General features: G+C 41.3%; 2 protein-coding genes across 2 annotated transcripts in view; both read left to right on the top strand.

Annotated features, from left to right (window-relative positions):
* Window positions 1–16,019, top strand: part of LOC113009462 (serine/threonine-protein kinase pim-2-like) — a 512,014-nt gene that overhangs the window by 423,755 nt on the left and 72,240 nt on the right. The gene's annotated exons all lie outside the window — the stretch shown is intronic.
* The window catches only part of LOC113009465 (fish-egg lectin-like), a 42,455-nt gene continuing 26,510 nt past the window's right edge, over window positions 75–16,019 (top strand). The window contains exons 1-2 of the mRNA XM_026147775.1: window positions 75–171; window positions 6,069–6,196. Coding sequence (XP_026003560.1) covers window positions 6,184–6,196 — 13 coding nt within the window. The 5' untranslated portion in view covers window positions 75–171; window positions 6,069–6,183. The remainder of the gene's footprint in view (window positions 172–6,068; window positions 6,197–16,019) is intronic.

Here is a 16,019-nt window from a genome sequence, read left to right on the forward strand (position 1 = left end):
GCAATTGGAGGGGAATTGATGGCCCTATTTAACGCCAGTCTCTACCAGATGCAGGAGAGAAAACTGTTCTGACCCACACCCCTTTCTAGAAGGTGGTGGTAAATACACCTCAAAGTTGTTTGCCAACTGTTGTTAAATTGTAGGAGAAGAAGAAGAAGAAGGAGGAGTGAGGTGAGCTGAGCTGTGTTACCAGATCCATGGTCTGTTTTTTGTTAATTGAGTTGATTTGGGGCGAAGTTTTGTTAAGTTAAACATTAAATTAAGTTCACTGTAAATAAATTGCTCACCTCTGGAAATCTGAAATGTCTGCGTAGTTTGCTTCCTTGACGTTCGAGTCTGACTACTTCAGTGCCTTTTTTCAACACTGCGCTTATGATCTATAACTTGTACAAATGTGAATCAGATCATAAAACTGAACCTAACATGAACTAACATATTAGATTTATCAAAACGCATCAGATGATAATCCACCCACAAAGCTTTTGGTATGAGTGAAGAGGAAGGTGGCAGTGTCATGTTGCAGGGATGCTTGACTGTTTACAAAGTGTCACAGAGATTTTGCATTTAAGAAAAAGATTCTTTTGTTCTGAGAGTTCTTACAGTAGAGAACATCAGGCAATGGTGCAACTGGGCAATGCATGTTTTAAGCGTTATATACAGAGATGGGAAGTAACAGGTAATCCGATTACTTTTTTCAAGTGGGTAAAGTAAGGGATTACTTTTCCAAAAGTAATTAGACTACTGTTACTTTCCCGTAGCACTGAGTTACTAAAGCGTGATTTTGTTTGTGAGACTGTCTCATGACAGTGACGTGCGAGTGTGCAACATCCGTGGCAACAACAGACGTGTGTTGATCAACAATGGCTAATATGGAGTGCAGGAAAGAGTACAACCATGCAGCGTAGAAGTACTTATTTTACTTTGAGTTTGATTCTGTAAAAAGTGACAAAAACATTAGCATCCACTGGTACACTCTGCGTGGGAAGAAAACTTCTTTCTGTTAAACTCTGAATCTGAGCAAGCACCGAGCAGACAGCCACGGGAGTGTTTTACGTGCATATATTTGAAAGTGAGTGTAAACACAAAAGATTATCATATTTTATATGCTGGAATATGCAGAAAATGAGTTAAACGAACTTCAAGTCAAAGACTGTTGCGTGCAATTAAATTTTTGCTTGATGCATTGTGCATAAAGTTAAAAGATGAAAAGAAAAGGTCTGTTGCTTTTTATGTATTCAGGTTGTGTATCATGTTTTTTAAAAGTAACTAAGTAATAAAGTAATTTGAAAATAAGTAATCAGGAAAATAATGGGATTATTTTCTTGGAGAAGTATTCCATAATTAGTAACTAATTACCTTTTTCAAGTGACTGACACTTGGCATCACACTATTTTCCACATATTTCCATTTTTCTATTTTATGAAATACATGAAAGGCTAAACGTGGTATATTGTTGGTTAAGTGACAGATTTATAAAAATCTGCAGCTTCATAATTAAAACTGTTTGCAAGCACAAAGAAAAGAAAATGGCTTTTTAGATTTATAAACTGTGCAAATGTACATTGTATTTTATGTACAAGCATTTATAAATTGTAAATATGTCTCATTTCCTTTCCGATAAAGAATAGATTTGTACCTCGATTTATTTGACCTTTTTGAAAGGAAAATGAGACCTGATTTGGGGTCTAATTGGGTCGATTCTCTTTTGGATCGTGTCAGTTAGCTTTACCTCTCAGGGTTTCCCATAGACTGCTCTGTGTGGCTGGACGGCATTCTTTGTGGCACCACTCCCTTCAGTGTAGATAAACACAAGTCGCAACTGCCAGTAAAAAAAGAAAAGAATGTTCCAATGGAATGAAGCATCATCTCACCAAGCAAGTGTTTTTGTACTGAAGCAAAAAGTTTATTCCAACTGTGTGATTAAAATATTAGCCCATGTACTTGGTAAAACCTAATAAATGACACCGGTATTAACTGCACCTCACACACCCATGTCTGATCAGCAGGTGAAAAAGGAGAAAACAAGAAACTGCAGGCCTCACCTCAGTCCTTCAGAGAGTGAGGACTGGTACTTAATGCTTTTCCACTCTGATCACTCAAAGCTCTATTTTACTACAAGCCTCATTTACACAAAATCACCTTTTTCTATACCTAACCAATCTGTCTAACATTCACGTCAGCGCTCACATGTATGCAATCGGGGTTCAAGGCAAGTTTATTTGTATAGCACAATTCAACAACAAGGTGATTCAAAGTGCTTTACAGAGACATTAGAAACAAGAACAAATAAAAAGCATGATTTAAAATTGATTAAAACAAGCAAATAAACTAATTAACAAACAAACAAAACGGTATATAAAATCAGAACAGTAGATAAAATCAGTAGTTAAATGTAAGTTTTGAAATTTAAGCTTAAAAGTGTGGATTTGGTGCTTTATTCAAATGCACCTGAGAACAGGTGAGTCTTCAACCTGGATTTAAATAAACTGAGTGTTTCAGCTGATCTGAGGCTTTCTGGGAGTTTGTTCCAGATATAAGGAGCATAAAAGCTGAATGCAGCTTCTCCGTGTCTGGTTCTGACTCTGGGAACTGATAAAAGACCGGATCCAGATGACCTGAGGGATCTGGAAGGTTCATACTGGGTCAGGAGGTCATTGATGTATTTTGGTCCTAAACCATTCAGAGCTTTATAGACCAGCATCAGAACTTTAAAGTCTATCCTCTGACGGACAGGCAGCCAGTGTAAAGACCTCAGAGCTGGACTGATGTGGTCCACTTTTTTGGTCTTAGTGAGGACTCGAGCAGCAGAGTTCTGAATGAGCTGTAGTTGTCTGACTGATTTTTTTAGGTAGACCTGTAAAGATGCTGTTACAGTAATCAAGCCTACTAAAGATGAATGCATGGACTAGTTTTTCCAGGTCCTGTTGAGACATCAGATCTTTTATCCTTGAAATATTCTTGAGGTGATAGTAAGCTGACTTTGTTATTGTCTTAATGTGTTTTTCTAAGTTTAGGTCTGCATCCATCACTACACCCAAATTTCTCGCCTGGTTTGTGGTTTTTAGGTGTATAGATTGAAGTTCTCTGGTGACCTGTAATCGTTTTTCTTTGGCGCCAAAGACTATTACTTCAGTTTTGTTTTTGTTTAGCTGGAGAAAATTGTGGCACAACCAGTCATTAATTTCCTCAATGCATTTACCAAGAGCCTGTACAGGGCCTCGGTCTCCTGGTGACATTGTGATATATATTTGTGTGTCATCTGCATAGCTGTGGTAGTTTATTTTGTTGTTCTTTATAATCTGTGCCAGTGGGAGCATGTAGATGTTAAACAGAGGGGGTCCCAAGATGGAACCTTGGGGAACTCCACATGTGATACTTGTCTGCTCGGATGTGAAGTTACCTATTGATACAAAGTATTTCCTGTTTTCTAAGTATGTTTTGAACCAGTTTAGTACAGTTCCTGAAAGACCTGCCCAGTTCTCCAGTCGTTTGAGTAATATGTTGTGGTCAACTGTATCAAATGCTGCACTGAGATCCAGTAAAACTAAGACTGACATTTTTCCACTGTCTGTATTCGGACATATGTCATTAAACACTTTGGTCAGAGCGGTTTCAGTGCTGTGGTTCTGTCTAAAACCTGACTGGAAGGCATCGTAGCAATTATTCTGTTTTAAGAAGTAATTGAGCTGTTGAGAAACTGCTTTTTCAATGATCTTACTTAAAAATGGGAGATTTGAGATCGGCCTGTAGTTGTTCATTTGTGTCTTGTCAAGATTGTCCTTTTTCAGTATAGGTTTGATTACAGCAGTTTTTAGTGGTTCTGGAAACACGCCTGATAAAGAAAAGTTGACGATCTGTAACAGGTCTGACTCCAAAGTCTTTGAGACCTTTTTGAAAAAACTTGTTGGCAGGACATCTAAACAGCAGGAGGAGAAGTTCAGTATTTTTCCTGAGGATACTTCAAAGCGTGCAAACCACTGACCTTTTGGATTGGGTAGATGCCCTGCACGAGCCCCTAAGGGGAAATCTAAAAGCTTTGCTAAAACATCTCTTGATGAGCCTCATCAAAGAGGGCAGAGAGGTGGCAGCTGTGAGGCTGCCCTGAGTAGAAAGTCAGGTGTTAGAGCTTGAGTGTAACTGGCCAATGCAGTATGATGATGATCTAAAGCAGCAAATAAGATAATATGTGCTTACAAACCTTAGATCAGGCAGCACTAAAGTAGATACTACACAAGACAAAGGGTGAAAACTCCACAAAGTGTCACAGTGATCTGCAGGTATCAAAAACATTTAAATTGTGAGGAAGCTGAAGCTAGTCTTTCCTGAGAAAAAGCAGTGCTGTGCTCAATGACCGTGAAAGAAAGATATTAAGACTAATCAGACTTTTTAGTTCAGTTTTCTCTCTCACACACAGGAAGGAAGGAGCGCCTTGAGGCGACCTTTGTTGTGATTTGGTGCTATATAAATAAATTGAATTGAAGGAAGCAGATGAAGCACATATTTTCTTCAAAATCTCTTTGTGAAGGGGAATATTACTACACAAACTATATTTCAAATGTCTACAAAACCCCCCAAATACTTTTTTTTTTTTTTTTTTTTTTTTTATTGCTCCCCTGAAGTTCTACTTGTACTTATGATCCTGCAGTGCTGCTGGATCCCCCTCCTCCGTGTATGAAAATACAAACCCTTCAGCTCGAGCTACATTTAGGGAAAGTCGTCAGACTTGTAGGACAAGTTCTAGTCCTACAGGGGGCATGCTGGCGGCACCACAGTTCAGTTCATTTAAAAAAACAAAACAAAACTTGTCAGGGTGACTTTGATGGGAGCGGAGGTGTCTTGGTAAAATAAATGATCACACTGCCTGGATTCTCTTCTGCTCGTTTCTTTATCCTCGTTTGGTTGTTGGATTTCATTGTGATGCTGTGATGAGGGATATAGATATTGGAGTTTAAATACTGGGGAAGATCACATGCACGTTTTCACAAATTCCACAAAAAAAAGAAAGAAGCAGCAGCTTGTTAGTTTCACTGTTCACAGGGTTGTTGCCCTGTGAATGTTGACCAAAAGTGAACACAGCCCTTGCAGGGACTTCACATCTAGTGCCATTCTGTTTGAACTATTTCACAGATGAATTTCACTGTAAAAAAGCCATTACTTAACACTGCATCTGCATTTCTTTATTACAGTCCTTTAAATAAAATATGCGATTTGAAAGCATCTCTAGAATCCAGAACGTTTGTATGACAATTTCTCCCTATTTTTCTTTTTCAAATTCAACAAAATCAAGAGTTATGAAAAGTCTGAATTTCCTCTGGGTTTATATTGTCATGTAGTTGTACAGTATGTCAGTATGTGTGCTATAGGTCGTATATGTGAACCAATCTGGTACATTTTAGTTATATTTTAAAGAAAAAATTTCATAAAATGAATTTATCTTAAAAAAGTATAGTTTTAATTAATTAATGTTGAACAACAGACATTTGAGCCTGTGAGGTATGATACCTAACTACTCGAGTGTGTTACAAGCATGTATTACTGTTTCTTATAAATACAATCACAGACTTCCCTGTTACTAAATATTCTCTCACTGCTTGGAAAAAATACAGAGCTTCTATATCTGCTGGGAACAAAAAACAACTTCCTCCTCTTCTAGCTATTCAGAACTGCCGGAAAAACCAGTTCGGTCTCATGGTTCACATACTTTGACATGCACATAGGCATATGCATCCTGGTACAGTAGTTCAGCAAAGATGCAGAGATTTTTTTTTAGAATGTTTAGTGTGGTGGAATTTTTTCAGTTGCAGTTTTAAGACATTTAATTATTTATTTCATATGCGAACACAAACATTTGATGCTTCTTTGTACTTATTTTACAGGCAAATCTGACCAGCTTGATCATTTAAAAAGTGCAAAAGCATATCAGCATTTTTTTCCCCCTGTAAACTAAATGTTTCCCGTTTTTAATTTTGTTTTTATTGAACTTTAATGATATTTTGCAGTCTCTGTGACTGAATTCATGATTGTGTATCTTTTTCACGAATTGTGACATTTCACCGTTTTAATGCCAGAGTCTCTCGCCAACCAGCTGTTACGCCAGTAGCTGGACTCATGTGTCTGGGATCCGTGCAAAAATGGTTGAAGTTGTAACAGATGGGAGTGTCTTTGCAGTGAGTACGTCTGGTCATGTGTACCAAAGGTAAGATTGTGAGCCGTGTGTTTTACTGCCAAAATCAATAAAATTACAGTCTAGTTTCACGTTAGTGTCACCAGTAACTCTGGAGCAGGGTTTCAGTTTAAGCACCACATGTTCACAGATCCTTTTCATTTTCAGTTCGCTCTAAGGGCGATGAAGGAAAATATTTTTTTTTAGCTGTCCACACAAACACTTAAGAAGGAAACTGTGCAAACCGTGCATTACATTACATTGTCACTGGATCTGTGTTTGGCTAGTGATAGCAAAATGCAACTCTTTTCATGTTTGGCCCTGTTTTGCTGCAAATAATACACAGATTAGGAAATTGATCTGTTATTTTGCAGACTCTAAAAATACACATAAACTAATCTGTCATTATGCGGGTCATTTATCACATAATATTAAATCTGTAGAAATAATTTACAACTTAATTTGGCAAAATCAGTTATTTTGCCATGTTCTTATAGACCAGGGGTCGGCAACCTTTCTGATGGCGAGTGTCATTTAAAATTTCCTCAGAAGTCAGTGTGCCATATGATTGCATTAGCAATAAATTTAATAACGCTCTATATTAACAGTTACACAATATATAGAACCACTTTATAGAATTATATTTGTTTGCAGATGTTGGCAGCTATCAGCGAATAGTTATCAGCTATTTGGAAACAAAAAAAGACACTTTTTAATCCATAACAGCAAATGAACTGTACAACAGAAAATACAAATGCTATTTATGGTCTCCTCACAACAATGATAAGAAAAATAAACTAAGCCAATATGGCATGTTTGTTAATACAGAGACACATGTTAATGTGATCTCTGGTCTCCCACTCAGACACAGGTCTGCGAGTGTCCAGCATTCAGACGGCTACCTGAGGACTCATGTGAGAGAAAATCTGCTCACACAGATATGTAGAGACAAATACGCTGCAGCAGCATGTGAGTTCCTGCACACTGTAACCAGCAGACTCCAAACACAGCACCCTCAGGCCCTTTTCCTGATCTCTGGGGACTTTAATCACATCTCCCTGTCCTCCACTTTCCCCACCTTCACCCAGTATGTTACCTGCCACACCAGAGACAATAAAACATTGGACTTATTGTATGCCAACACCAAGGAGGCATACAGCTCATCACCTCTTCCTCCCCTGGGGGGCTCAGGTCACAATCTGGTTCATCTCCAGCCTGTGTATAAACCTCTTGTACACAGAGAACCAGTAGTGAAACGCACAGTAAGGAAATGGTCGGCAGAGACTGAAGAGGCCCTGAGGGACTGTTTCCGTTCTACTGTGTGGGACAACCTCTGCAGCCCCCTGGAGGATGACCTCAACAGCATCACAGACTGCATTACGGATTACATGAACTTCTGTGTGGACAACACCATACCCATCAAAAAGGTACGGTGTTTTTCTAACAACAAGCCATGGATAAATCCTGAAATTAAGGCTCTCCTCAAGGAGAAGAAGAGAGTCTTTAGATCTGGAGACAAACAGGAGCGGAGAGTTGTTCAGAAGAAGCTGAAATAGAAGATAAGGCAAGGAAAGGAAAACTACAGGAGGAAGATGGAAGAGCAGCTGCAACAGGACAACATCAGAGGGGTTTGGAACAGCCTGAAGACAATCTCAGGACAAAAACCGACCCCCCAGGCTGCAGGAGACTTGGGGTGGGTGAATGACCTAAATAAATATTTTAATAGGTTTGATCAACCACCCACCCCTCCCACAGCATCGTCCCCCTGCTGCAATCTCCTTCATCTTCAGGGCCTGCCTGTCCTTCATCTCAGGACTTCACACCTCTCAGCTTCACACCTCCCAGCTCCCAGTCATTACACCCACCCCTGGCTTCTGTGTACTCCAACATACACACCACTCCCCCAAAATCCACTCTTTCTATCTCAGCACTTCAAGTGAGGAACAAGCTTCGCAAGATCAAGGTGTGGAAGGCTGCAGGTCCAGATGGCGTCAGCTCCAGGCTCCTGAGATGCTGCGCAGATGAACTGTGTGGCATCCTAGGATATCAACCTGAGCCCGTCACTGGGGAAAGTACCACCGCTGTGGAAGACCTCCTGTGTGGTACCGGTACCAAAGACCTCCCATCCCAAGGACCTCAGCAGCTACAGGCCGGTAGCCCTGACATTGCACCTGATGAAGACCCTCGAGAGGTTGGTTCTAAATCATCTGCGCCCCCTGGTGAGGTCTTTATTGGATCCACTGCAGTTTGCTTACCAGCCTGGCATTGGGGTGGAGGACGCCATCATCTACCTCCTGCACCGAGCTCTGACTCACCTGAAGAAGCCTGGAAGCACTGTGAGGATCATGTTCTTTGATTTCTCCAGTGCTTTCAACACCATCCAGCCACGACTTCTGAGAGACAAGCTGGAGTTATCGGGAGTGGACCACCACATGTCCCAGTGGATGCTGGACTACCTCACAGAACGTCCAGAGTATGTGAGGTCACAGGGCTGTGTCTCTGACACGCTGGTCTGCAGTACGGGGGCCCCACAGGGAACTGTGCTGGCACCGTTCCTCTTCACCCTCTACACTGCAGACTTCTCCATCCACTCCCCACGCTGCCACCTACAGAAGTTCTCTGACGACTCTGCCATAGTCGGCCTCATCACAGGTGAGGACGACTCAGAGTACAGACAGTGGACTCTGGACTTTGTGGACTGGTGTCAGCAGAACCACCTGCTGATCAACGCCGGGAAAACCAAGGAGTTGGTGGTGGACTTCCGGAGACGCAGACCCACCACACTGACACCAGTGAACATCCAGGGAGTGGACATTGAGATAGTGGACTCTCATAGGTAACTGGGAGTTCACCTGAATAATAAACTGGACTGCAGCCACAACACCGATGCTCTTTACAGGAAGGGTCAGAGCAGACTCTACCTGCTGAGGCAGCTCAGGTCATTTGGAGTCCAGGGAGCGCTTTTAAAGACCTTCTATGACTCTGTGGTGGCATCTGTCATTTTTTTACAGTGTTGTATGTTGGAGCAGCGGTTTAACGGCAGCTGAGAGGAAGAGGTTGGACAAAGTCATCAGGAAGGCCAGCTCTGTTCTGGGATGCACCCTGGACCCGGTGCAGGTGGTGGGAGACAAAAGGACTCTGGCCAAAATAACATCTCTGATGGACAGTCTCCCACCCCATGCATGTAAATGCTGCTGAACTGCAGAGCTCCTTCAGTGACAGACTGATGCATCCTCGATGCATGAAGGAGAGTTTCCGCAGGTCCTTCCTCCCTGCAGCTGTCAGACTGTACTACCAGAACTGCTCCCAACAAACATAGATGTTCACATCTGCGCTGTAACTGCAATAAGTTAATTAACCGATTCGCACTACAACCTACTCTGCCTCTTATCTGTAGTTATTTTTATTTAATTTAACAACTGTACAATACTCTCTGTATATAGTAACCATTGTCCTTAATGTAAATATGTAAGAAATTCTGTATGTTTCTGTTCTGTGTCCTGTGTACTGTTTGTTTGTATATGTGTCTTTTTGGCTGCTGTTACAACCAAATTTCCCCTTGTGGGACAATTAAAGGATTATTCTATTCTATTCTTCTATCTATTCTAAATAATGTCAATAAGGCCTCTGCAATGTTCTGAAGACAGTTAAACTTGTCAGGTAGTGATGTCCAGCAGGTGAACATGCAGCTCCATGAACACGCACAGCTGTGGATTCCAGCTGCTTCGATGTTGCATTAACTGGCATTACCTCAGCCAGTTAATGCGAGACAAATCCAGCTGCTCATTAAAGATTTCTGGTTTGATCAGAAAAGAAAACATTGGTCCAAACGCCTGAAAGTCCCAAAAATGCATTGTGTCTCGAGTCTACGGATGTATCCGTGTATTTCCATGGTGCTGATGCTGTGCTGAGTGGACAGCTCCTGAAGCTTTTGAAGTGTTGGAATGTGGAAAGCTAACAACGTCCCTCTAAGTTATTTTTAGCCAATTACAAGTTGAATCTGGTAGTTGGGGTTGTTAGCTATGATACCATCATTAAGAAGCGACACAACTAATGTGAGTATGCGAGCTAATTTGCGATGTGCACCGCTGGCCCAGCCATTTATTTTATTTTATTTTTTTTGATCAGAGGCGGAGCCAGACATTTGAAACACCCGGGGCTTAGCCCAAAGAGTAGTATGCATGTGGGATTTTTTTTTTTTTTTTTTTTTTTTTTTTTTTTTTTTGGGGGGGGTGTAGAAATGACTGAAAGATTAATAGGCTCTGTTCAAAAAAAGAATGACTTCATATAGGGAAAAATATATATCACATGTGCAGGACACCTTAAACTAGTTTTTTAATTAAGCAGCAAGACAGAACAAGGTCAGGGCTGTATCAAGACACGAGGACTAAACCCCAATTCAACCAGACCCAGAACTGATCCAGAATTAAAACAGGACTACAACAGTTCAAAATCAGGACTACTGAGGACTTAACCAAGACAGAACCAGAATCAGAACTAGATGATAGCACTAAAAATCATCATAGACCTGCACTACACTTATTTTTTTAATTCTACCAAAGTCCACTATTTAGATTGAGAAAAGTTTATATAATTATTTAGCCTTGTTGTGCAAACAAGCCTGCAGAACTTAATAAATATAGAATTTGAAAAATAACAAACCTAAAAAGAAACACTAGGTACGAGATACATGAGGACCTATGATACGGTGATACTTTTGGTAAACAACCATTTGACTAACATGTGTGTCTCACCTGCTCTTGTTCATCTGTTCTGTCCTCGTTCTCCTCTCTCTCCCTCTTTGTGCTGACAATCATCAAATATACAGTTGAAACCAGATATTTACTCTTCAGATAAAAACACTTTTTTAATTGTAACATCAAATCAGACTAAATGTTTATTTTTTTAGATTGATAAATATAAAAACATATTTGTTAACTTTAAGAGTAAAGAGAGAAACTATCTGTATTTCTTGATTGCAAATGGCACCAAATTGTATTCAAACTGAGCCACACTTATGGAGCTCCACAGTTCTTTTCCTGGTGTTTTGGTTGATATCTCTTGATTTTCCCATGTCAAAGAAACAGGCTCTGTGTTTTGCCTTATATGCATCCACAGCTGTGCCACCAATTTACTCACATGGACTCTACTAACCTATCAGAAGCTTCTTCAGCTCAGAATGGAATCGTCTGGAGTTTTCTTATTAATTAACAATAAATTTAGTGTACATGTACTCCTAAATTTGATGAAAGTGATAAAAATAGCTCTGTCTCTCTTTATTCTGACATTTAACTAATTCAAAATATATTTCAATATTTATCTAAAACAAAAATTTACTCTAAATTGATGTTGTACAGTAAAAATGTTTTATGTTTTCTCCCTAAAGTGTATGTAAATATCTGGTTACAAATGTGAATATCCTGCTGTGTACTGAAATCCCTCTTGTTTTGCATAGAAATATACTGAACAACATACAAAGCATAATATATAAAATAACATTTACCTGAGTTTTTTCTTTGAAAGAACCCTCGAATGTCCATTCTTATATTTCAGTACATAACTGAAACCGATTTAGTCGGGGAGGGTAAGAACTGAGAATATGAAATAAACACACGTAAGCTAAGACTCTAAAAAAATAGCATTTGTTCGGCTTTTCATTTTGCCATTTGTTGATTCACTTGAAGAGCAAGTAACGTAATATTGGTCAAGTGATCAGTTTCATATCAATCTTTCGTGATTCACCGTCATATTTACATTATTTGTACGGTACGAATGATTTGCTTTGGTACCTGGTCAAACTTAAGCTCTCCTTAGTATGGCTGGCTCCGTCTCTCCAACAGCGCACTCACGGGCAGCAGCTGTCCCGCCCCCTCGCTCAGTCGCTTAGTGCCTGAGCTTGGATCATACCAATATCAGGGGGGGATTCACGCACAGTCGTAAATTCCCACAGTGTGCACTATGTGCTTCGAATATTGTGTGTACTTTTTGTTTTATACAGTTGTCAGCCAGGCATCTAACTATGAAAAAATTACACTCCAAAATACCCCGGGCTTCTGACAAAACAACCCGGGCTTAAGCCCCGTAAGCCACCCCCCCGCTCCGCCCCTGTTTTTGATGCACCTTCTCAGATTAATTCACTGCGTGTCGTGCTCAGGGCTGGACTGGGACACAAAATCGTTTTAATTAGAGACCGGCCCACCAGGTATTAAAGCCATAAAGCCTTTGAATGAAAGCAAATGCTGCTGTGACAGTGATGTACAGTCTTGTTGGTATATATATATGATTTCTATACATTTTACGTCAGATAAAAACTTTGGTTGTAAGCTTCAGATAATTATTTAATAACAGCGAGACATTTTAAATGAGAATAAGAAAGTATTTCTTTGTGCCCCCCTCTCCCTGTTAATGCCCTCCTTGGCCCCCTGGCAAAACTTTGCTAGACCCACCCCTGCACAGTTACCACCTGTCAGCTACTTAGAAAAGGATCCTGGTGTTATTTGTCTCTCAGAAACCGTTCATAACTTCAACTCATCCATGTCACCTAAAAGGTAAACCTGTTTCTCCATCACCTGTTCAGCTCTGATGATTCAGTAAGGACATCTCCTGGTTTCATCTTCATGTTTCCCTCTCACCAGATATCCAAACCGACATCATAACCAGCAGCTTTACAGCTGTGGCTCCAGCAAACCTCAGCTGATACTAGAAATTAATATTAAATAAATTCTAACAACAGCTGATCAAGCCTAGACGTGCTGCAGTTTAGCGCGACATCTGGCGGTTTCCTCTTTCTGGTGCAAAGTGGGCTATAAACAAAAACGAGAGAAAAGCTGATCAGCTGATCATTGATTAGTTTCATGATTGAAGTAGCAACAGGAGAGGGAGGGAGAGAATGAGAGAAGAAGAGGCAGCTGTGCAGCGTAACGACAGAATAACTGCAGCTTTGTGTCTTTTTCCATCCCAGACAAACTGCGTCCCTTCTCAGCTCAACACGAAACGTGTAATAATTTCTCTGAATACGAGACGATTCCGTTTGTACGGGACGGTTGGCAACTCTAGTAACTAACCTTATGAATAAAATAAAGTTCACTATCAGTAACATCATAGCAACCACCCAGCTTTATAGAAACTCTGTCATGCTAGCTAGTACGCAGTACGAGTTATTGTAACTGACTGTAAAAAGTCAGCACAACGAAAATAAACTCCAGCTAAACTTGGTTCATATCTGACCCAGATAGACTGCAGCTTTGGTGAGGCCAAATGGCATGACGAGATACTCGAAATGCCCCAGGTGAGTGTTAAACGCAGTCTTCCACTCATCCCCCTCCCGAATGCCGACCAGATGTAGGCGTTGCGGAGGTCGAGTTTAGAAAAAAATAACGGCACCCTGCAGGAGCTCAAACGCGGACGCCAGCAGTGGGAGAGGGTACTTGTTCTTGACAGTTATGTTATTTAACCCCCGAAAGTCAATGCAGGGGCGCAGGGTCTTATCTTTCTTCTCAACAAAGAAGAATCCCACCCCGAGGGGAGACGTGGAGGGCCGAACAATACCTGATGCGAGGGAATCTGTGATGTAACGCTCCATGGCCTCGCCTTCAGGCTTAGAAATACTGTACAAACGGCTGGTAGGTAGGGACGCTCCAGGAAGAAGATCAATACAGCAGTCATAGGGGCGGTGGGGTGGGAGCGACAGTGCTCGGTCCTTACAAAACACTGGAGCAAGGTCGTGATAATCGCTGGGAACTTTAGAGAGGTCAGGGGTCGTGGAAACCTCTGCTGGGATATTATCTGTGATGTTAGGTAATGCCGACTTTAAACATTGCTCGTGGCATTTAACACTCCATCCTGTCAAGCAGCTGTGAGACCAGTCTATTTGGGGGTTGTGCTGCTGTAGTCACGGATAACCTAATACCAGAGGTGTTTCAGGGGCTTTGAATAAAAACAGACTGATCTTCTCAACATGGTTGCCGGAGAGTAGCAATTGGATCTCCTGAGTACAGTGAGTCACTTCGGCAAGTAATTTCCCATTCAAGGCTGACACTCTTAAAAGAATGCAGCGACTGTATCTGTGCACTGTTCAGAACTTGTGGAGGTCTTGGCAATCAGATGCAGGCCGTTTTACATCCCAAGAGAGTTTACTGTGATGATCATCGTTGCTGTTTACATCCCACCTAGTGCTAGCACAAATGCTAAAGCTAGTGGAACACTCAATGAACTCTAGAGGATTATCAGTGATCTGCAAACAGCCCACCCTGATGGCTTCTTCATTTTCGCTGGGGATTTTAACAACACCACACTTAAATCAGTTGTACCCAAATTTCACCAGAACATTAACTTTGCAACAAGAGGAGACAATATGTTGGACCTTGTTTATACAAACATTAGTGGTGCAACGGATCACAGTTGATCCAAAATCCGAACCGATCCCACTCCACTGTTCAGTACGCACGTGATTCGAAAAAGGAAAAAAAAAAAAAAAAAAGTATGTGTATGGTGGTCAGTCTGTCAAGCGATAGTTATGGTCAGCGCTAGCGGTCCAAGTGGTGAAGCAGAGGAGTTTGCGGCATTTAAGCAGCACTTTGTTGCCCAATCCGACCGGGCTAAAGCTATTACTAACATATTGGGGTGTTTAGCTGCAGACGGGAGGCCGTATTCCGTTGTGCAAAACAAGGGGTTTAAACTGTGATGAACGTGTTTGAGCCATGCTATGATATCTCGTTGCGCGTCCACTTCAGTGTGACAAGATCATTCCGAGCATGTATGAGCAGGAAAAGTTTAAAGTTATGGCTAAACTGTCCCGGGCATCTTCTGTTGCTCTGACTACAAATGGGTGGAGCTCCAGGGCAATGGAAAGCCACGTGACCATGACCGCTCGTTGCGGAGTGGTAGATACAAAGCCCTGCACTGATTACATTAGATTAGATGAAACTTTATTTATCCCTCAGGTGGGTTCCTCCGGGAAATTCAGTTTCCAGTAGCACAGCACCGACAGAAGTTGCAGAATGTGAGCAGAAATATACCACATATGCACATATATAAATACAGAGTATACAAAAGGGATAAATAGAATAAATAGGAATAAGAATACAAGGGAACGGCACATTTCAAGTGAGTCTATTACACCGTTGGATATTAACAAAAACGATTGCACAGTGAAAAGGCACTACAGCTTACTTGTTCCCCCCTCCTTTGTTCCCGTTTCCCCTCCCTCTCCCCTCCAGCGAGGAGTTAAACAGTTTAATGGTGTGTGGGACAAAGGACTTTTTATGTCTGCTGGTCCTTGAATTTAGGAGAAGCAACCTGTCACTGAACAGACTCCTCTGGTTGTTTATAGCCGTGTGCAGAGGATGCAGAGGCTGCCCAGCATGGTCCACAATGTCCATATTGCACCTTAATTTGTTTTTATATAAGTGTGTAGAATGAGTCTTCAGTTGAATGTTTTTAATAGGCAAAAAATACTTAAATAAGTAAATGGCGAGTCGAATTTTTGTCTTTTTTTTTTTCTATTTTTGCTGATCCGAAAATTTATCCGATCCTTGACTTAAAACCGTGATCCGATCCGAACCGTGAGATTTTTGATCCGTTGCACCACTAACAAACATCCAGCATGCATACCAGGCTTCACCCCTCCCCCACATCGGACAATCAGACCACATCTCCATACTTCCCACTCCAGTCTAGAGACCCATCAACAAACGGATCAGACCAGCCTTCAGAGAAGTGAGAACATGGCCAGAGGGGGCCATACCTGTTTTGCAAGACTGCTTTGAATGCTCAGACTGGGATATATTTAGAGAAGCTGCTACATACTCAGACACCGTGGACCTGGAGGAGTACACAACTTCAGTGACCAGCTACA

This window comes from Astatotilapia calliptera, chromosome 17 (assembly GCF_900246225.1).
Source record: "Astatotilapia calliptera chromosome 17, fAstCal1.2, whole genome shotgun sequence".
Classification (NCBI taxonomy): Eukaryota; Metazoa; Chordata; class Actinopteri; order Cichliformes; family Cichlidae; genus Astatotilapia; species Astatotilapia calliptera.